The sequence below is a fragment of the Oncorhynchus keta genome, chromosome 6 (genome assembly GCF_023373465.1).
Source record: "Oncorhynchus keta strain PuntledgeMale-10-30-2019 chromosome 6, Oket_V2, whole genome shotgun sequence".
NCBI classification, from domain to species: domain Eukaryota; kingdom Metazoa; phylum Chordata; class Actinopteri; order Salmoniformes; family Salmonidae; genus Oncorhynchus; species Oncorhynchus keta.
In genome coordinates this window covers 13,034,492-13,058,052 of record NC_068426.1, presented here as the reverse complement: position 1 = coordinate 13,058,052, position 23,561 = coordinate 13,034,492, and the positions used below count along the sequence as shown (strand labels likewise).

The 23,561-nt window shown below is 43.1% G+C and overlaps 1 protein-coding gene across 4 annotated transcripts; it reads right to left on the bottom strand.

Annotated features, from left to right (window-relative positions):
• Positions 1–1,982: 1,982 nt before the first annotated feature.
• Positions 1,983–20,342, bottom strand: LOC118385625 (fibroblast growth factor 13-like). 4 transcript variants are annotated; one of them, XM_035772845.2, is made up of 5 exons: positions 20,180–20,342; positions 10,263–10,373; positions 9,705–9,808; positions 5,126–5,324; positions 1,983–3,854 (listed from the first exon to the last, which is right to left on the bottom strand). In XM_035772845.2, exons 2-5 carry the CDS (start codon positions 10,312–10,314, stop codon positions 3,712–3,714), a joined length of 498 nt encoding a protein of 165 aa, XP_035628738.1. In that variant the 5' UTR covers positions 10,315–10,373; positions 20,180–20,342; the 3' UTR covers positions 1,983–3,711. The 4 variants fall into 4 exon arrangements, with proteins under 4 accessions (XP_035628738.1, XP_052376713.1, XP_052376712.1 ...); XM_052520753.1 differs by lacking the exon at positions 20,180–20,342 and adding an exon at positions 16,532–16,646; XM_052520752.1 differs by lacking the exon at positions 20,180–20,342 and adding an exon at positions 13,471–13,538.
• Between the last annotated feature and the right edge of the window lie 3,219 nt (positions 20,343–23,561).

Here is a 23,561-nt window from a genome sequence, read left to right as displayed (position 1 = left end):
GGCAGCATCATTTTGTAGGTGTGCTTTGCTGCAGGAGGGACTGGTGCACTTCACAAAATAGATGGCATCATGAGGCAGGGAAATTATGTGGATATATTGAAGCAACATCTCAAGATCTCAAGTCAGGAAGTTAAAGCTTGGTCGCAAACGGACAATGACCCCAAGCATACTTCCAAAGTTGTGGCAAAATTGCCTAAGGACAACAAAGTCAAGGTATTGGAGTGGCCATCACAAAGCCCTGACCTCAATCCTATAGAAAATGTGTGGGCAGAACTGAAAAAGTGTGTGCAAGCAAGAAGGCCTACAAACCTGACTCAGTTACACCAACTCTGTCAGGAGGAATGGTCCAAAATTCACCCAACTTATTGTGGGAAGCTTGTGGAAGGCTACCTAAACGTTTGACCCAAGTTAAACAATTTAAAGGCAATGCTACTGAATACTAATTGAGTGTATGTAAACTTCTGACCCACTGGGAATGTGATGAAAGAAATATAAACTGAAATAAATAATTCTCTCTACTATTATTCTGCCATTTTACATTCTTAAAATAAGATCCTAACTGACCTAAGATGGGGAATTTTTACTATGATTACATGTCAGGAATTGTGAAAAACTGAGTTTAAATGTTTTTGGCTAAGGTGCATGTAAACTTCCGACTTCAACTGTATATGATATAGCCTACCTTTTAGGAGCGGGACGATTTGCAGGCAGAGACAAATAATTGTGTAATCAATATTTAATGAAAATGAAAAGGCGCAAAGCTCGCTCACTATGGTGGCCATTGCGCGCCCTGTGACTTCTCCTTTCAAATGATCACATTTTTGGATTGCACCTCGGCTCACGTCGGTTGAGTGCCCTGCACTTCTATCCATTATCAACATTTAAGACACTGTAGTAAACTAGTCTAATCATATTTAAGTGAATTTCATTGGAAAGGTAAGTGCCACGTGATTCTCCGCCCATGCATAGGCAGCCTACTCTATTTCAATGAGACCACACATATAGGCTACTACGCGCACTTGATCTCGCACGCACAACTAGGAGAGATAGAGACGACATTGAGAGGAGAGGTAGGCTATTGAAGTTGAAGCAGCGAATTCTGAGTGTGTGAATAATTGCGAAAAAAGGTGTGCTTTTAATACAATACCTAGGCGCAGGGTAACGGATACAAATCAGGAAGACAACCGATTCCAAATAAACTGCGGGACAACAAAATATATTGTCATTCCAGTCGTCGGTCTGACCGCCCTCTCCCACCCGCAGCATTACAAATACAGACGCTATAATGATCTCTGTCAGGACCCGCAGCCCACTACTGCTGTGTTTTTTTTTGCCATGTGCTGCTATGCTTTCTCCACCCACCCTGCACTGAAGAGCTCGCCTCACATTTGTACTGCGTTTCTTTCTTTCTATGGCGAATAGACATGCTCAACCAAATGTTCTTTAGACTGCACGATTTCTCCTGCACCCTTTCTCTCTCTCCTCCCTCTCTCTCATGTATAATAGTGTTTGTACTGTCTATACCATCTCAAGCAGAGCTCTAGAGTTGAGCTCCACTCTGATTGGCTCAGTCACTTCCTGTTGAGAAGGCCTTGTATTTCAACATGTGAGGCATCATTACGATCAATATTATTGGCCTTTCAGCCTCTAGCTAGCACCACAGCAAAATGGCCTAATCACATTCATTCACAAAGCATCTCAGAGCAAGAGTTCTGATCTAGGATCAGGTCCCCCCTGCCCATATATTATTATTCATTATGATTAAAATACAAAACTGGTCCTGGATCAGCACTCCTACTGTGAGATGCTTTGTGAATGAGTATGGACTCAGTTCCCTAGGGATTCATTGATGATGATCTAGCTATACCATCCATATGACGGTGTTGATGATGGATTAATGAATAACCCTTTCATGCCTGGGGTGGAGCCAATATCAACAGGTGGGAAAGAAGGGACAAAAATAAAGCACAATTTAACAAAAATCGTATTTCCTTATAAACATTTTATTCAGTGCATTTTCGTTAGAACAACAAATAACCTACTGCAAGAAGGTACCAGATTAAAAGTGTATCTGTGCTCTGTGGATCATTCACTTGTAGTCTGGTATAGACTGGAGCACAGCGTCCAAAACAGGTAGATAATAAGCATAGTAGACCTACAGTACATCATGCTGCTATTTCCCAGAGGTCCACAGTCTTCCATGCAATAATAGTGTCAATCAATCAATCAAAATGATAGACATAAGCATCTAGTCGGCTCCAGGGGGAAAAACAATGCAGGAGAATACAAACAATAATTTAATCTGTAAGAGCCCTCAATTTCACTAATAATCCCCATTTGATGGTAAAATAAAAAAATCAAGGATTATGTTAATATCCTTTCACACACGCAAACAAATGACTGAATACATCTAGATACCATATGAAATGTTGTTTATAGTTTGTCAAAGGAGACTACTGACACAATACTGTAAAAGGGTTGACATACGTTTTTAAACAACTACTCTGCTTCTCTATTGTATTATTGAAACAAGTTGCTGTAGACCACACATTGTCCGTGTCTGATTACCCCTCGCCTCCATGTGTTGTAACTTGTAGACTGATGGGTATGTCAAAATAGAGCCTTTCACACATTTTGAAAAAGCTTTAAATGCCAGGATGTCATGCTTTTGAGGAAGAGATTTTTTTTAGGCCCACGTGTGTTTGACAACATATCAGCTGATAATCAGAAAGGGGGGGATGGGTTGTACCAAAACGAATGAATTTCGGAAAACAACGCAATTGTGCATTAGATGATGCATTCTCAGTATGGGTGAGCCTAGTATGTTGATATTTGTTGCTTACTGCATAAATGTTTACTAAACAGTAAGTTCTAAATAGTATGTAGTACGATTAGTACACACTACACAGTTTGTAGTACGATTAGTACACACAACACAGTTTGTAGTACGATTGGTACACACTACACAGTTTGTAGTACGATTGGTACACACTACACAGTTTGTAGTACGATTGGTACACACAACACAGTTTGTAGTACGATTGGTACACACTACACAGTTTGTAGTACGATTGGTACACACAACACAGTTTGTAGTACGATTGGTACACACTACACAGTGTGTCGTTAAAGTAGTAGATAAGACAGATTTAGGACATGGCCTATGCTTGTGATTCGATTTCTTTCTTCCTTTCTTTCTTTGCCTTGAGTAAAACTAGAGAGACACCCTTGACTCTTTGGTACACAGGAACAAATGATCGCAATCAGTATAGCTGGCAAGCAATTTATATGGTAGACAGGCAGAAGGCTTGCAGATATGTACACCATGGACTCAAAAACACAAAAAAGCTTTTTTTAGGAGGCATGAAAGCAACAGTTGATGGACCACATAAATACTGACCAGTAACTCTCCCTCTCAAGACCTTCAGAGAGATATACATTGGTAATACACTACATATGCTCAAGAATACAAGGAAGAATATAAATTCCAGACCAGCAAAATGGCTTTTCGTATCGAAGTTCATAGCAAAGTTGACCCGCAGAAGCTCGCTCATGGATTTATTTAATTGATGATGTCATAGTCTGTCACAGTGGTTTCAGTACACACTAAGCTAAGCTAATTTGCTTCCTCTCCACCTGTTCAGTTTGATGAGGATCAGTTGAGTCTGCTTACAGTGAGAACTGCCCTCTGCCTGACACTGACCACCACAGCTATGTGGACTGCTCGTTCTGGCTCAGTGTCTTCCCTCCTCCGTTCAGCAGGGCTGATGCACTACGGCTCTTAGTGGGAGTGCCGCTGCCGGAGTGGGAGAACTCGGTCAGATCATGGAGAGAGGGTTCCCTGTACATGGCAACTGGAAGACAAAGAAGCAGATAGGGTGTCAACTTTGGTAAAGATCAACTCTGGTTATCTGTATTGTGCAGAGCCTTTGACAAACATGATATTCTTCTGTAAAATGCAACGATATACTAGGGGGAGTCTTTCTAACAAGGCCCTTAACTCCAACAGTTACCCCAACAGCCTTCAACACACACAGAGTAAGACCCACTCACAGCCTCTCAGAGTAAAGACGTCAGCATGCTTCCATTCGGCTCCCTTAAAAGACATTAGCTTGAAAAATAAGAAAAAAAGTGGCAATAGTACTGTTTGTGTTACGCCTGCTCCCGCTCCTCCTCCCCCTGGCGCTCTAGGGCGCCAGGATCCCCAGCATTACGCACTCAAGCCACCATCAGTACGCACACCTGCCTTCCCTCCGTCATGTGCATCAGTGATCATTGAACTCACGTGGACTCAATTACTTGTGTCATTCATTACCTTCCCTATATCTGTCTGTTCCCAAGCTCTGTTCCCTGGTTCAGGATTAATGGTCTCATGTCCCGGGTTCCGACGCTGTTCCTGTCTTGTTTCCTTGTCTGTTCCCGAATAAATGTCTGACTCCCCGTACCTGCTTCTCCTGTCCGGCGTCGGCCCTTACAGTTGGTCCATTTTGAGACATCATAGCCAGTATACACTTCCTCAAAATAGTCTGAATTAAGATAACTCAAGAAATCTGATATGTAAATTGCTGTCATTAATTTTGACGTTTTTGTCGAGGTAATCTTAGTCATGCACTTTTACATCTAAGATTTTTGCTGCAGTATTTCTCAATGAAAAAAATGTGCATGAAAAAATGATTTGTCTCTTGTTGAATAACAGACTTTATTGAAGAATCCCTACTGTTGACCAATCACCAACGAAGGGGCGTAGACTTCAGCTACCGACTTCGGCTTGTCTCCAGAAAAATGTTTGTGTGCTGAACAGTCCCCCAAAAAGTCCAAAACAAACAAAAACGTCACAAAATGTCATCATAATATATGCACCAACCCTTCCAAACTGTTTCAGCTGGGAAGCATGTGGACGCCTTAGAGCGGGGGTGGGCAACTCCTCCAGGGCCTGATTGGTGTCACACTTTTTCTCCATCACTAGCAAACACAGCTGATCAAATGTCATTCTAAACTGAAGATCATGATTAGGTGATTATTGGAGTCAGGTGTGTTTGCTGGGGCTGGGGGCAAAGCTGTGACACCAATCAGGCCCCCGAGGACTGGAATTGCCCACCCCTGCCTTAGAGTAAGACCCACTCACCTTTCAGTGGCTTGGGGATGAAGTGGCCTGATGGTTTATTCTTCTTCACATGATTCCCTTTCATGATGACTCCCTCTTTATTGAGGCCAAGGTACCAGGCCCTGCCAGACTGCTGCTGTCTGTAGAGCATGGAGGAGTAGGTCACGTAGTAGTTCTCAAACACTGACTCCTTGAACTTACACTCCGGGGTGAAGTGTTCCTAAAGAGGGAGACAGAGAGGCGATAAAGACAGGAGTGTGAATGTGAGAGAAATAAAGAGATAAGAAACATAAAGGGATAGAAAGAGAGGGAGAGAAAGAAAGCTTCACTTAATTTCAGCCATTTCCCTCTCACCCAGGCTATCCATTCATATCAAATGCCCAAAGGGAAGTGAACGAGGACAGAAGGGATGGACTAACTACCTGGCATGAAGCGCTACCAGAATCTGTCCAGAGCAGTACAGAAGGCTGTACTAAAGGTTGGGACCAATTCCATTTCTATGGTTGGGAACGTTTTATGTGCACAGTTTACAAATCAGCATAGGCCTGCCCCAAAGTGCCCAGCTGCTAAACAGCATAGACAGGCCCCAAAGTGCCCAGCTGCTAAACAGCATAGGCAGGCCCCAAAGTGCCCGGCTGCTAAACAGCATAGACAGGCCCCAAAGTGCCCAGCTGCTAAACAGCATAGACAGGCCCCAAAGTGCCCAGCTGCTAAACAGCATAGACAGGCCCCAAAGTGCCCAGCTGCTAAACAGCATAGACAGGCCCCAAAGTGCCCAGCTGCTAAACAGCATAGACAGGCCCCAAAGTGCCCAGCTGCTAAACAGCATAGACAGGCCCCAAAGTGCCCAGCTGCTAAACAGCATAGACAGGCCCCAAAGTGCCCAGCTGCTAAACAGCATAGACAGGCCCCAAAGTGCCCAGCTGCTGAACAGCATAGGCAGGCCCCAAAGTGCCCAGCTGCTAAACAGCATAGACAGGCCCCAAAGTGCCCAGCTGCTAAACAGCATAGACAGGCCCCAAAGTGCCCAGCTGCTAATCCGCATAGGCCTGCCCCAAAGTGCCCAGCTGCTAAACAGCATAGGCAGGCCCCAAAGTGCCCAGCTGCTAATCAGCATAGGCCTGCCCCAAAGTGCCCAGCTGCTAAACAGCATAGACAGGCCCCAAAGTGCCCAGCTGCTAAACAGCATAGACAGGCCCCAAAGTGCCCAGCTGCTGAACAGCATAGACAGGCCCCAAAGTGCCCAGCTGCTAAACAGCATAGACAGGCCCCAAAGTGCCCAGCTGCTAAACAGCACTGACAGGCCCCAAAGTGCCCAGCTGCTAATCAGCATAGGCCTGCCCCAAAGTGCCCAGCTGCTAAACAGCATAGACAGGCCCCAAAGTGCCCAGCTGCTAAACAGCATAGACAGGCCCCAAAGTGCCCAGCTGCTAAACAGCATAGGCAGGCCCCAAAGTGCCCAGCTGCTAATCAGCATAGACAGGCCCCAAAGTGCCCAGCTGCTAATCAGCATAGACAGGCCCCAAAGTGCCCAGCTGCTAATCAGCATAGACAGGCCCCAAAGTGCCCAGCTGCTAATCAGCATAGACAGGCCCCAAAGTGCCCAGCTGCTAATCAGCATAGGCAGGCCCCAAAGTGCCCAGCTGCTAATCAGCATAGACAGGCCCCAAAGTGCCCAGCTGCTAATCAGCATAGGCAGGCCCCAAAGTGCCCAGCTGCTAATCAGCATAGGCAGGCCCCAAAGTGCCCAGCTGCTAATCAGCATAGGCAGGCCCCAAAGTGCCCAGCTGCTAATCAGCATAGACAGGCCCCAAAGTGCCCAGCTGCTAATCAGCATAGGCCGGCCCCAAAGTGCCCAGCTGCTAAACAGCATAGACAGGCCCCAAAGTGCCCAGCTGCTAAACAGCATAGACAGGCCCCAAAGGCCCAGCTGCTAATCCGCATAGGCCTGCCCCAGTGCCCAGCTGCTAAACAGCATAGGCAGGCCCCAAAGTGCCCAGCTGCTAATCAGCATAGGCCTGCCCCAAAGTGCCCAGCTGCTAAACAGCATAGACAGGCCCCAAAGTGCCCAGCTGCTAAACAGCATAGACAGGCCCCAAAGTGCCCAGCTGCTGAACAGCATAGACAGGCCCCAAAGTGCCCAGCTGCTAAACAGCATAGACAGGCCCCAAAGTGCCCAGCTGCTAAACAGCATAGACAGGCCCCAAAGTGCCCAGCTGCTAATCAGCATAGGCCTGCCCCAAAGTGCCCAGCTGCTAAACAGCATAGACAGGCCCCAAAGTGCCCAGCTGCTAAACAGCATAGACAGGCCCCAAAGTGCCCAGCTGCTAATCAGCATAGGCAGGCCCCAAAGTGCCCAGCTGCTAATCAGCATAGGCAGGCCCCAAAGTGCCCAGCTGCTAATCAGCATAGACAGGCCCCAAAGTGCCCAGCTGCTAATCAGCATAGGCAGGCCCCAAAGTGCCCAGCTGCTAATCAGCATAGACAGGCCCCAAAGTGCCCAGCTGCTAATCAGCATAGGCAGGCCCCAAAGTGCCCAGCTGCTAATCAGCATAGACAGGCCCCAAAGTGCCCAGCTGCTAATCAGCATAGGCAGGCCCCAAAGTGCCCAGCTGCTAATCAGCATAGGCAGGCCCCAAAGTGCCCAGCTGCTAATCAGCATAGGCAGGCCCCAAAGTGCCCAGCTGCTAATCAGCATAGACAGGCCGAAAGTGCCGCTAATCAGCATAGGCCTGGCCCCAAAGTGCCCAGCTGCTAATCAGCATAGGCAGGCCCCAAAGTGCCCAGCTGCTAATCAGCATAGGCAGGCCCCAAAGTGCCCAGCTGCTAATCAGCATAGACAGGCCCCAAAGTGCCCAGCTGCTAATCAGCATAGGCCTGCCCCAAAGTTCCCAGCTGCTAAACGGCATAGGCCTGCCACAAAGTGCTCAGCTGCAAATCTGCAGTAAGAGATCCCTTACAACTGGTCGCTTTCAGAATTGAGTTGTGAAAACATCAGTTGACTGATGAGCTGAATTAAACTCGCTTGCCATACTGTGTGAACCGGCCTATGATGGGAATGTCAGACTATGGGAATGTCCATCACTCTTACAGCTTGCTCATCCATCACTCTAACAGCTCAGATTGTTGTGGCGAGCTGATTACTTTTCACCTGCATAGTTTGAAAACACAGACTCATTCAATTGCAAGACAAAGGTCAAAGATCAATACTTTAATTGGCAAAGATCGATACAAAACCTCATTCTGCAAGAGACACCAATGTCTATGGTGATAATACACATACCCACATCCAATCACACGCTCGCTCGCACACACACACGCACGCACACACACACACACACGCACAAACACACCCACATCCAATCACATGCACGCACGCACACAAACACACACACACACGTGCATGCAAAAACACACACACGCACCCACACACAAACACACCGACATCCAATCATACGCACACAAACACAAACACACCCACATCCAATCACATGCACACACACACACACACACACACCCACATCCAATCATATGCACACATACACACGCGCACGCACACACACATGCACACCCACATCCAATCATACGCACACACACACGTGCACAAACACACCCACATCCAATCATTGGCATGCACGCACGCACACACACACGCACAAACATACCCACATCCAATCATACACACACACGCACAAACACACTCACACAGGCTAGGCTTTAGGCAACTTAGCTAAATAAACAGAATGAATCTAAATACGCTGTCTAACATTCAGCCCATGCTGTATTTTTCCATCCAGGTTGCTAAATGACCTCACCAGAGCTGAAACAATCCCAACTTCAGAGAGCATTTCCATACTCATGTGTCTCCATGGTAAATTCCAACTCCCCAGAATACAAACCAGCCCTCTCGTAAAGATGGCCCCCAGGTTACCAATGGAGACATAAACAGAGGGACAAGATCGCTATTACAAGTTAAAAACACAATGTGGTGGCCACTGCAACACTCACAACAGCAACTACTGCACAACTACTGACCGTAGTCATCACTCCAGTCACTTTGGTTTTCACACCAACAATTGATGCTTAAATATAATTAACATGACAGTTAATCACTTAGCTCAGTAACACAGGTAGTAGTATACTTAAGCAAAAAGGCAGCTCAGGGGTTTGTGGTATATAGCCAATATACCACGGCTAAGGGCTGTTCTTAGGCAAGACACAACGCTGTATATTACCCCAATACCACAAATTCCCGAGGTGCCTTATTGTTACTATAAACTGCTTACCAATTAGAACAGTAAAAATAAATGTTTTGTCATACCGTGGTATACTATCTGATATACCACAGCTGTCAGCCAATCAGCATTCAGGGCTCGACCCACCATGTTTATAATGTGATCCTGCCACATGGAAGCCTAACTAGGGAAGTATGTATGAGACACAAAGGAGTCGGCAGGTAGCCTAGCAGTTAAGAGTGAAAGGTTGCTGGTTTGAATCACGAGAAGATTAGGTAAATAATCTGTTAATGTTCCCTTGAGCAAGGCACTTAACCCTGGATAAGAGTGTCTGCTAAATGACTAAAATGTAAAGTGAGACTCACCGAAGTGTAGAGGAAGCCGTCGTTGTTCATGGCTAGGTAAAGCTTGGTCTGAACCCCCTGGATGGCCACCACTCGCAGCCCAACAGGAATGAGGTTGAACACAGCTGCAATGTGGAATAAAAAAGAGAGGGTAGGTAGTACACTTTTAGAAAACAGGGTTCTTCTGTTGTCCCTATAGGAGAACCATTTTTGGTTCCAGGTAGAACACTTTCTGGTTCCATGTATAACTCTTTTGGGTTCCATGAAGAACCCTCTGTGTAAAGGGTTCTACATGGAATTCAAAAGGCTTCTACCTGGAACCAAAAGGGTTATTCAAAGGGTTCTCTTATGGGGACAGTCGAAGAACCCTTTTAGGTTCTAGATAGCACCTTTTTTATGCGTGTAGACAATATAAGAGAAAAAATTCTACTGGAGATGTAGTAGCGAACATAGAGCTACAGAAAACATTGAGCATAAGAGGTGAAGTTGACTATTCTCTCTTCTTGAATTCTATATCACAATAATCTGAAATATGAACGAATTCAAGGCAAAAACACAGTCAAAAACACATAGTCCTACCATAGCTGTTGTCCTCGTCCTTGGTTCCATCGATGGTTCCATCAGCTTGCATCTGAAGGCAGAAGCCTGTGCGGCTGTACAGCCTCGTCACTATCCCCTTGAGTTGGGGCTCTGTGGAGATAACAGGGAAGAATGTGAGAACAGGAGGAGAGGGAAGAGAGGAGATATTGGACAAATACCAAGTCTATAGTCCAATTATACTAGCTCGTTTTCTACTGCTTCACACACAGTCAGTAGTAAAATACCGGAGGAACCTCAGGCATCCCATAGACATCACACTGTGGCACAAACCCAAAACAGTGTGATGGGTACCTGGGATAGTGGTGGCTGGCCATGCAATATCAAGCTCATTCATAGTTTCAAAAACAGGTAATCTACCTGTCTGGATGCTGTACACTGACACTGCACTTTGAATGTCATTCTTGTTAAGATGATAATATAATGCACAACAGAAGCATGGCAGTGTGAATACGTTGTGCACTTTTCCGATGATGACAGTGTCATGTGTTAGAGTGAGGTAATTAATTGATGAGTGCATGGACTTGCAGGATCACGACAGGTTGATGGATAGATAGTCAAATAATGTATTTCTTACACTATACCATCACAATTTGGACAAATGTGCCATTACTCTGAGGTCTTCAAATTTAAAATGGGAGAGGATGGAAGTGTTCGTGGTGTTCGAATTGTTGGTGATGATGATAATGATGATGACAGTTATTGTGTTATGTCGAGAAATCACACTCAAGAGCACACCTGGTCGACTTATTCTCTTCCGTTTCTTAGAGCCAAAGAGTTTGACGCGTGAGAACACGTTCAGCTTGCTCGGTTTCTCACAGGGTCCCCTGTCCCCTGCTTTGCAAATATTCGGACTGCTTGCGCAGCGGCAGGCATTCGCCTTCTCCCGCTCCCGCTCCCTCTTTTGCCGAATGAGGGAGCTGGCGATCGCAGCGGCCATAGCCAGTTTGGCGGTTTAGTGATGGCAAAACGTCCCAGAAGAAAATTCTATATTCACCACTCACCAAATAATGGATATTATCCAATGAAATCTAAGCAGTATTGTTTTTATGCAAACCAAATAATCCATTATATCCTTAAAGTGCGTAACAAAGTCATTATAGTTTTATTGTCACAGCTGGAGAAAAATATACTGGATATTCCGAGCAGACAAACCTCCCACTGACACACACTGGTTTAATCAACGTTGTTTCCACGTCAATTCAATGCCAATTCAATGCAATTGCGTTGAACCAAAATGGAATAGACGTTGAATTGACGTCTATGCCCAATGGGCTCGTGCGCCTTCAGCTGTGAATCAACAGCTAGCCTATCCAATTTATACATTCGATTTGTTGTTGATCACTGCAGCTTCTCATGCGTGCACACCCGCTGTGATGCATCCATCCAGCCTCCGTGAGAAAAATGTAGTCCTCAAAATGCTTTTCAATCAATGAAACAACTCTTGTCATAGTTTTGTGTGCCATTAATGCAGCAACCGCAAGCAAATCCTCTCCTCAGGTTTGGAGCCAATGCCACATAACCTACAGTATGACTTACAGTAAAGGCTGTTAGCGCCACGTGGTATAACACTCATATATGTTAGGCTATGGCGAGAGAGAGGGAGCGAGAGGGGGAGGTCTTGCCTCATTTTGGTGCAGAGATTCCGCTACTATTCCTTCCACCTCTGCGATATGAATTGCGGCATAGGAGTCTGAACAAAATGCATTAGGAGAAACTGCGGGCGCTTTTTGCAGGCATCTTCGTAACTGAATATCGGCATGAGACGCTGATGCAAAACACAGAAAGAAATCGTCGCATCATATAAATCCAGGGAGAACAGAAGATCACTGATAGCACCCTATGGTCTCATGGCAAAAATAATCAAGGGAGGGAGGTGTTCCTAGATTAGTGCTTTCTGCTAAAACTAACTTGTTTTTCGGCAGATTAAGCTCATTCAGCTCCCCTGTCGCCTCTCCAATAGGGCTGCGGCCATGTAAAGTGAATCTGCATAATAGCCTATACGTTCGAGAGGCTTAAATTGGTGCTTTCCGAAGCGCTGAGAACATGAGCTCGGACTCAAAAAAGGCTTTGGTGGGGGTCTTCATCTTGGGGTAACATCTGTCTGTTGGCTCTCTTGAGTCAGGTAACAACCACATCTGTCATCAGATTGAAATGCATTGACGTTTTGTTGTGGTGTCGGATTTGGCAGCATTTAGGCCTATCCTAAATTGAATTAACCTTTCATCCAATATAATACAATAAGTACAAATAAAACGGCAATAGCAACAATAACGTCAACGACATCAACAATAACAAATCGTTGATTTGAATATGATTTGACCTAAAAAATAAATGAAAGTTGATAGGGGATCAATGAGTGGCGACTCCTAGTTTTATTTGGATTAATAATTAAAGCATAAGCAATACTATTTGTGATTGAAACTGAATGTGAAATAAACATTTACCCATAGATTGTTATAACTTTCCCCTATTATAACCGTTTTAGTATTTGGCTATAAAATTATAGGTCTTGCTTCATTCGTGCTATAAATCTCGTTGTTTTGATTATCAGTTTCCTTTCCTTTGGTGTTCAATTGCCCTCTCTCTTTGGCCCTTTTGCTGAAGATATTGGCCAGATAATATCTTAAATTGCGCCACCTGCATTTCATAAAGAATCACTCACACATTGCTAAACATTCTTGCAATCTCTTGTCAACAGTTAAAAATAACAACCGCAGAAACAACAACAACAACTAAACTTTGAACAGTTCCATTTTGTTTACATAAAATATCGCAGGAAAGCAAACAAATGTATCAAATGTATCACTTATAACGTCAGCACCTTGGACCGGGAGCGTCACTTAATTCAGCACCTTGGACAGGGAGCGTCATTTATAACTTCAGCACCTTGGACAGCGCAAAAGTACACTTCTATTTCTGTGAAACACCTATTAAATTATATTCGACAGGGAATGTCACTACATCAGCTCTTTGGACCGTAACCTTTAAGATCAACACCGGGTTTGGGGGACTACTTCAATCCATGCTCACATGAGCATTAGGCGAGGGCATCAGTAGGCTTGGCCTAATATTTGATTGAATTGACCTGGGCCTCCTTCCGAAACAAAACGCATTTTTTTGTATTTTATTTTAAAAACACAAAGATTAGTCTATCTTTTAATAATAAAATGTATTTAAATGAGCGCACCTGATGTTGATCTCCGGAGAGGGAAAGTCATGCTTCGCGGAGCCAAGGAGGAGCTCTGTGTTAATGTTTTAGCTCTTCCCGATATGCACACTGAAAGGGGAGAGGACTTTTCGAAGTTTAAACGGAGAATTCTCAAAGGCATTCCATCCATTAAATCCGTGCACGTGGTTGTGATAGGAGATCATTATAACGCATTAGTGGAAGGCCATTATGTCTTCAGGAATGCTCATTAATGATTTATCCCAAGGCATCGCTGATCGGCCAAAAACGTCCATTACTGGGCCACTGTAGCCTACGCTGGTGTGCGGGAAGATAAGGGAACCCTTTACAAACATCAAATAGCCTATAATGGCTTAGAAGTCTATTCTTTGTTATGGCAAATGTTCATTTTATTCACCCTGGCGTTAAAAATAATGTAAATGGCGAATGTTATGGACTGTGACATTGATGTCTTCATGGCTGAATTGATAAACATCCAATAGACCGCAGGTCTCCATTACATAGAATTCTCCTACAACATTAGTAAAACAGGCAAGGAAAGAAAACTGACGCAAAGCAATCCCCCACCCTTAAAGATTTGATCAGCAGCTAATAAGATACTGAAGTAATGAAGAAGAGTGTTCCTAGGCCTACTACGCTGGACGATTATATTAGCATCCATCCTGTTACGACCCCAAATAATCTGTTTAGACATGAAGATGAACGTCATCATGGTGAATCATAACGGTTTTGCATTAGAGAAATTAGATTAAAATCAGTCCTAATTAGTCCAGGGAGAAGGCTATTTAATATATAAACGACAATATATATGACGCAGGCATATTATGACCCTGTCTATTATTAGGTAACGTTCTAAAGACTAACTGACCACTCTTACAAACATAATCATTTCCACAGTCATTGGGAAAAGCTTCAAGGTAGAAACTTCCAGTCAGCTTCCAGAAACAATTTCCCATAATCTCATCTCAGGGCAGGGGCATTATTTTCCAATCCAATTCCAATCCTTTAGTCTACATATTGTATTTGCAAGATAGGCTATATCAGGGACACCAGCATCAAAGGGAAAGCTATGTTATGTGAAGCATGAGCATCACAAACTGATGGTAACTTCTCTCTGTTGAGTTGTCACTCTTTATACTTGAATACTCTCCAGTAGATGGAGCCAAATGAAAGTTAAATAGGAGTGACCTCTACCCCTCCCTCATAAAGTGGTTCAGAGTAGGAGTACTGATCAAGGATCAGTTTTGCCTTTTTGATTAAGATTATATGGACAGGGGGAATCTGATCCGAGAAGCACCCAGACTCTGAGACGCTTTATGAATACAGACCCAGAGCTCTGAGAAGCTTTATGAATACAGACCCAGAGCTCTGAGAAGCTTTATGAATACAGACCCAAAGCTCTGAGAAGCTTTATGAATACAGACCCAGAGCTCTGAGAAGCTTTATGAATACAGACCCAGAGCTCTGAGAAGCTTTATGAATAAGGGCCCAGAGCTCTGAGAAGCTTTATGAATAAGGGCCCAGAGCTCTGAGAAGCTTTATGAATACAGACCCAGAGCTCTTAGAAGCTTTATGAATACAGACCCAGAGCTCTGAGAAGCTTTATGAATACAGACCCAAAGCTCTGAGAAGCTTTATGAATACAGACCCAGAGCTCTGAGAAGCTTTATGAATACAGACCCAGAGCTCTGAGAAGCTTTATGAATACAGACCCAGAGCTCTGAGAAGCTTTATGAATAAGAGCCCAGAGCTCTGAGAAGCTTTATGAATACAGACCCAGAGCTCTGAGAAGCTTTATGAATACAGACCCAGAGCTCTGAGAAGCTTCATGAATAAGGGCCCAGAGCTCTGAGAAGCTTTATGAATAAGGGCCCAGAGCTCTGAGACGCTTTATGAATTATGGGCCCAGAGCTCTGAGACGCTTTATTAATTACGGGCCCAGAGCTCTGAGACGCTTTATGAATACAGACCCAGAGCTCTGAGACGCTTTATTAATACGGGCCCAGAGCTCTGAGGCGCTTTATTAATATGGGCCCAGAGCTCTGAGACGCTTTATTAATACGGGCCCAAATCTCTGAGACGCTTTATTAATACGGGCCCAGAGCTCTGAGACGCTTTATTAATACGGGCCCAGAGCTCTGAGACGCTTTATTAATACGGGCCCAGAGCTCTGAGACGCTTTATTAATACGGGCCCAGAGCTCTGAGACGCTTTATTAATACGGGCCCAGAGCTCTGAGACGCTTTATTAATACGGGCCCAGAGCTCTGAGACGCTTTATTAATACGGGCCCAGAGCTCTGAGACGCTTTATTAATACGGGCCCAGAGCTCTGAGACGCTTTATTAATACGGGCCCAGATCTCTGAGACGCTTTATTAATACGGGCCCAGAGCTCTGCACACATTCATATAATGTGTTACAAGACATCATCACTTAGTACTTCTCCCATGAAGGAAAAAATCATTGAAGGTTTACTGTGCTGCATCCAGCACCATTGAGACACGGACATGCAGAAGAGAGACACCGACTCAGTCGTGAAATCCAAGGTGATTGTTGTGAAGCACTTGAGGGCAGGGCAGAAGGAATCAGAATCAAATCTGTTCTGGATGTTGGCAGTTTGTTGTGTCTAGCACGGGTCAACATCACATCAATAAAATCATCATCATCAGAAGCATATCTTTTTTTGTGTGGAGTGCAGATTGTGAATGCAGTTGTGGTAGAATCTTTGTGTTTGCAACATTCAGAATCAGATGCATTTCTGAAAGATTCGACCAAATACTGTACATGGCAATACTTCTTTTCACAGCCCATTCAGCTATATTGCACAAGCGCACACATGCATGTAAGAGTAATAAAACTGAGTAATGTACTCTGTATACTGCAGTAATGGGGGGGCATGCAGGCTGGGGGTAGGGGATTCCACTGCTGTAAAAGGGGACATAATAATCCTGGTGAATGACATCAACATGTCATTCAAAGGAAATCCTGAATTCAAGCAAAACCCAAAGCCCTATATCAGAAAGCCAAACCAGATGCAAACATAACCTTTTTGTTGACAAACCTTCAGGAGATATTTCTCTTCCCATTCGGATGGCTTTCTTCAATCGACAGCAGAAGATTTTGTAACACGTATTATGGCAGGGGGACTCAATAATCACCACATCCACAGATGAGAAGCTAGAGTCCTGCAGCAACAGAACATAATCCAGGGTACTTAAGGCGACATCTCGCGCTGTGGTTATAGTAAAGCCTACCATAAAGTTAGTAGGAGTTAGATTGTGCACTACCAATACACATACTGTACACGCAGTGAGAAACTGACACATTATTGATGTCTATAAGCCTCTCACCGGAGACAGCAGAATATCCTGCAAGATAAAGGAACGACACCAATATTAATTATCTCTTGCCTGAGCATCTTTCTTCTGAATGTAATGTACACCACTTGGACTGCAACATGTGAAGTGGCACTGCCAGTACTGAGGATGAGTGAGTGTGCTGCCAAGGCATGTGTCAATGGAGCTCCTGTCATGTGAAAGTTTACTAGCAGGGCCTGTGGGTAAGGACATTGGACAGAGGGGTTTTAGTACAAATGCTGGGTGGGGGTTGGGTGGCCCAAAATTGTATTTAAATGTCCTCAATAAAAGCCTTGATTCCTCTCATACATGTTGCTTTGTCTTTGAGATACAGAGCCTTCGGAATGTATTCAGACCCATTGACTTTTTCCACATTTTGTTACGTTACAGCCTTATTCAAAAATGGATTAAAATGTTTTTTTTTCCCCCTCATCAATCTACATACAATACCCCATAATGACAAAGCAAAAAACAGGATTTTAGACATTATTGCTAATTCATAAAAAATGAAGTATCACATTTACATAAGTATTCAGACCCGTTACTCAGTACTTCGTCGAAGCACCTTTGACAGTGTATTAGGGGAGTTTCCCCCATTCTTCTCTGCAGATCCTTTCAAAATCTGTCAGGTTGGATGGGGATCGTCGCTGCACGGCTATTTTCAGGCTACTCAAGGAACTTCAGAGACTTGTCCCGAGCCACTCCTGCTTTGTCTTGGCTGTGTGCTTAGGGTCGTTTCCCTGTTGGAAGGTGAACCTTTGCCCCAGTCTGAGGTACTGAGTGCTCTGGAGCAAGTTTTCATCAAGGATCTCCCTGTACTTTGCTCTGTTCATCTTTACCCCGATCCTGACTAGTCTCCCAGTCCCTTCCGCTGAAAAAGATCCACACAGCATGACACTGCCACCACCATACTTCACTGTAGGGATTGTGCCAATTTTCATCCAGAAGTGACGCTTTGCATTCAGGCCAAAGAGTTCAATCTTTTTAAAAACATTTTCCATGGTCTGAGGGTCTTTAGGTGCCTTTTGGCCCAAGCGGGCTGTCGTGTGCCTTTCACTGAGGATTGGCTTCCGTCTGGCCACTCTACCATAAAGGCCTAATTGGTGGAGTGCTACAGAGATGTTTGTCCTTCTGGAAGGTTCTCCCATCTCCACAGAGGAACTCTAGAGATCTGTCAGAGTGACCATTGGGTTCTTGGTCACCTCCCTGACAAAGGCCCTTCTCCCCTGATTGCTCAGTTTGGCCGGGTGGCCAGCTCTAGGAAGAGTCTTGGTGGTTCCAAACTTCATCCATTTAAAGAATGATGGAGGCCACTGTGTTCTGCATAGCTTTTTTTGATACCCTTCCCCAGATCTGTGCATTGACACAATCCTATCTCGGAGCTCTACGGACAAATCCTTCGACCTCATGGCTTGATTTTTGCTCTGACATGCACTGTCGACTGTGGGACCCTATATAGATAGGTGTGTGGCTTTCCAAATCATGTGCAATTAACTGAATTTACCACAGGTGGACTCAAGGATGATCAATGGAAACAGGATGCACCTGAGCTCAATTTCAAGTCTCATAGCCAAGGATCTGAATACTTACGTAAATAAGGTATCCGTTTTTATATATAAATATATACATTTGAAAACTGTTTTTTTTCCAACTGTTTTTGCTTTGTCATTATGGGGTACTGTGTGTAGATTACAGAGGATGTTTTTTTATTTAATCTATTTTAGAATAAGGCTGTAAACTAACAAAATGTGGAAAAAGTCAAGGTGTCTGAATTTCCGCAGGCACTGTAAATGATCAGTTGGCATAAATGAATAAGGTGAAACTGTTTCAATCAGAAAGACGAATATATGTGTGTAGTTAAGTTATGGTAAGTTATATTATCCCCAGCTTCCTACACTTTAATGCACATGATAAGCTGACAGGATGGCTATGTTAGTGTCCAGACATGATCGGTGTGCGTTGAGAGACAGCAGTTTTGCAGCCCTAGGGCCAGCTGTGGCTATGGTCAGAGATAGAGCCCCATCTGCCGCCTAACAATCTAGAATAAGGTAGTTTGTACTGTCAATTAACTTAGAAAAATGAACCTGCCAGTCACTTGTTTTCGTGTCTACAGCATAGAACAGGGCATTAGCACAACAATTCATATGGAACAAAAATACAAAACATTTGTTCATGCAAGATGTTGGAGTCTGACACAGAGAAACAATACCCATTTGACAGTCTGTCTGGAATGTCCAATATGGATGTTGAGCTGAAACATTACCACAGATACCTAAATGTTACTTTCCTCTAAGGAAAAGGCAATTAAAAGTTCCATCATCTCAACTTATAAATCCTCATGTTTATCAACCTTTCTGTGGCTTTATCTGCACTTTATTTAACCTCCTTAATTCACATGATTTAATAAACTTTAATTAGTTTGTCTACACCAACTTAATCTGCTCCATAGTCTAAAAATTCAAGATCCTTTGGGATCCTTAGAAATTGGCTAAATGACATCTAACCTTTTACCAGAGGGGGGAAGAGTGAAAGAGGGAGAGAGTGAAAAGGAGTGAGAGAGAGAGAGAGAGAGAGAGAGAGAGAGAGAGAGAGAGAGAGAGAGAGAGAGAGAGAGAGAGAGAGAGAGAGAGAGAGAGAGAGAGAGAGAGAGAGAGAGAGAGAGAGATGTTTTGTTGCATCCTTACTGGATAACGGTTTTGATTTACCCGGAGTCTGAATAGCTACAATTACCTGGAGTCTCTGGGGTGCCTGCAGTGCCCACCGTGATTAAATATGTATATTTAATTACATTTAGCCTATTATTAAAAGTTATGGCAATGTAATCTGATGGCATTATGTGTTTTTATTTTCCTAATTTCCTGAAATCATATGAAATAACTTTTTTCTTCTTCTAATGTATAACTGTGAGGTCATTATGAAAGCTCGCTGTACTCCCTGTAGTGAAACCAGTGAGAGCTCGCGGTCTACTTGCTCTTCTGTTTCTTGTCTGTTATGGCACTTACAGTTGGCATAACAGACTGGGTGTCTCTCTCTCGTTTCACGCCCATACCGTTATATTCTCGCCACTGCTAAAATCCATGCACAGTAAATATTCTGTTTTAGCCTACACTGTTCACATTTTTATCCAGTCGTTCCCCCCTGTTATTTGTATAATTGTATCGACTGTGTTTAGATAGCCTTATTAATAGTCAAAACCGTTGTGATATTAAATTATTGACGAGGGGACTGAATTAGTCTAATTAAAAGATAATTAACCGACATTACGTTAAACCCCTAAATTTCAGTTAAAGTGACGTATAAAGCGTTCCAAAAAGCTAGATAAATTCTGTAATTTAAGTAGGCTACTTACTCACCTCTGGTTGCATGTTCCTTTTCCTCTTTAGTCACTTGTTTTTGCCGTTTTCGGGCTCATGGAGATAGAGCCCTGTCTTGGGTTTGGAAATCCCACAATGAAACTTCAACTCAGCAGAACAACGCCACGCTAGTTCTCTTTCGAAATAGCAGATTCCATAAAGCGGTTCCAGTTAAGAAATCATCAGCTGGGGCTCTGTGGAACAAAAACACAAAGGGTAGTCTATTTGACCGTAGGCTAGTCCTACTGGTCGTTAAGCCTAAACAAAGCTGCTGACTTGATTTGTTGAGAGCGGTCATTTGGAAAACATAATTAAGCCTACCATTTGAATTCAGTGTCCAATAAAATAATTTAAAACAATATATTTTCAGCATTGTTATAAACAACATAAAACAGTTTAAAAGCATACTCTCAGATTCCACACCACCACGTTTTTGAAAGCCAAACTGCCATAACATAGAGAATCAGACAAATTGGTATAATTAGCTAGGTTTCCATCCAATTGGCGACAGATTTGTATGCGAATATTCAGACATATGCATATAGAAATATGCGCATTTCGCCACAAGTGGTGTGTTTCCACCAAACTGGCTTGCTGCGGGAAAGAAATCAGTGCGCGATGACATAGTGCACACAAAATGTACTTTTTCGCTACGCTTTCTTGTACCTAATAAAAATCTAAAGTTCAATGTTCAACTTTGGTCTTGGTAGATGAGCTCCAGCCATCAGCTTGCCAATACAGTGCTGGCAGGCTGTGCGGTTAGGCTAGTGTACATGATGAGATGATTATGTATATCCTAATTGAATAGTGTATGTGTATGTATATTACTGTAAATATTGATCACGTTCCCTGTGTATGATCATATATTTTGATACATTGAATGTTAATATTGTGAACCTATGTTATACATTTTTTTAACCTCATGTTTCAGGAAGTGATGTCACTGAGTACTGCCCCTATATATAGGACCTTCCACCCCCACCTGGGATATGGATGCCTGATGAAGATCTAAGGGTCGAAACGTTGTAAATAAATATCACATGGGAGCATGAGCAGCAGTGTGCGACGATTTCCTTTCTGTTTTCCATGAGTTTGCCTACAACTTCAGCGCAAAATCACTGGATGTGCGTATGTTCTTCAGTTTTTGTACATCCTTATGGATAAGAGCATCATTGTATTTGTCAAAAGACAGTCAAACATTGATCATGTCACCAGAATAAGACCCTCAGATATTTTTTGGAAAGAAGCATCAAGTTCATCACTGCATGTTCACCACCCTGAAAGTTCATCAATTTATTTCACCTGTAGCCTAATAAACTGCATTGTTTACCGATTCGTAGTGGGAGGACCACACGCCCTATCATCGTGTGATTACAAATTTACTTCAATATTGTGGCTATTATATCAATATTATCGCATAAAGGCCTTTCCACCGCAATTTCTCGCATAATGAATTGCATCGAAACAAAGATCCCACCATGTCGAACAAACAAATTATACGTTGGCATTTATAAAATTGCACCAAAACGTTTTTCTTCTACATGGTATGGCTTAAAAACTGTTAACGTGGTTATTAGCTAGGTTTCCATCCAATTGACGACAGATTTTCATGCGACTATTCTAAAACCCGCAGAAAAACAATATGCACATTTTCCCACAAATGGTCCATCAAATTGACTTCTTGCAGATATTAAAGTCTGCGTGATGACAGAGTGTACATAAAATAACGCTTGCGGTTAAATTCCCATGTATCGAAGTTCACTGGGTTTCCATCCCACTTTCAACTCAACTGATGGTTTTGTCACTAAAAATAGCCAATGTGCCCACTCTGGTCTTGGCACGTGCGCTCTTGCCAACAGCTCGGATACAGTGCGGGTAGGTTACCTGCATTATGGACAAATGAGCGAGATTATTTTCATTTTTCAAACGACCGCCAAGCTTCGATCATCATGTCACGAGATTTTTATTTATTTATTAAAGCAGTACCAACCTCAACACCGTGCATATTCACCACCCTGTCAAATTCATCGTAATTTATTTGATCTGTAGCCTAATAAACTGCATTTTTTTTCCAGAGTCGTAGTGGGAGGACCACAAAATATAATCGCGTGACTCCAAATGTACTTCTTCTATATGATGTTTTTTTTATATCAAAATGTACACAAATAACGCCTCTGCCACGCAACAACACAGGTCCGGACCTGCAAATCCATGGAGAATGTTATCCGGGACTCAATCATTTTAATAATCTGAAATGCAATGCATAACCCCTGTAGTTGCATTATTTCTCCCAATACAGGCATCAGCCTACTCCAACAATCATCATCAGAATCACCTTTGTCATACTTCTTAGGTTGTTGTGATAAAATCTATCCTATTAAATTACTATTCTAATTCATAATTCTATGGGTGTGATTATCACGACTATCAATGCTGACGTAATCAAAGGTATTTAGTGGTAGGCCTACTTGGAACATTTTATTCTGTTAGTCTTGGCTTTCTTTTCTGCCGTGATCGTTATGGCTTTCTGAGTTCCATTTAGTTCTTATACTAATGAACTAATCAAGAGTACAGTCTAATTGGCTCAAAGCCTAACGACAGCCTACAAGATTTATGGCCGAGTAGATTGATGGAGGTTTTTTATATCTGTTATAAGTAAATGCTTGCCTGCTGTTGACAGTCAGTTGCTTCTGGCATTAGGGCAACTGACAGTGCCTACTACTCTGTGGAAGTTAAAAGAAACTCCCCTCAAACTATATATAAAAATATTTGTCATTAGTCCATTGATGATAGTCACAATGTTTTGCAGCAGTCAAGTTTTCAAGATAATGAGCAAAGTGTTGTCTGTGATACATTTGACATTCTGTTAGCTGAGTAAAATTGCAGTGCATTCGGAAAGTATTCAGACCTCTTCACTTTTTCTATTTTGTTACCTTACAGCCTTATTCAAAAATGGATTAAATAGTCCCCCCCCCCTCTCAATCTACACACAATACATCATAATGACAAAGCAAAAACAGGCGTAGACATTTTTGCAAATGTATTAAATATAAAATGGAAATATCACATTTTACATACAGTACCAGTCAAAAGATGACACACCTACTCATTCAAGGGTTTTCTTTATGTTTACTATTGTCTACATTGTAGATTAATGGGGAAGAAATCAAAACGATGAAATAACACATGGAATTATGTAAGCAAAAAAAAAGTGTTAAACAAATCAAAATATATTTTATATTCTTCAAACTAGCCACCCTTTGCTTTGATGACTGCTTTGCACACACTTGGCATTCTCTCAACCAGCTTCACCTGGAATGCTTTAGCAACAGTCTTGAAGGAGTATCCACATATGCTGAACACTTGTTGGCTGCTTTTCCTT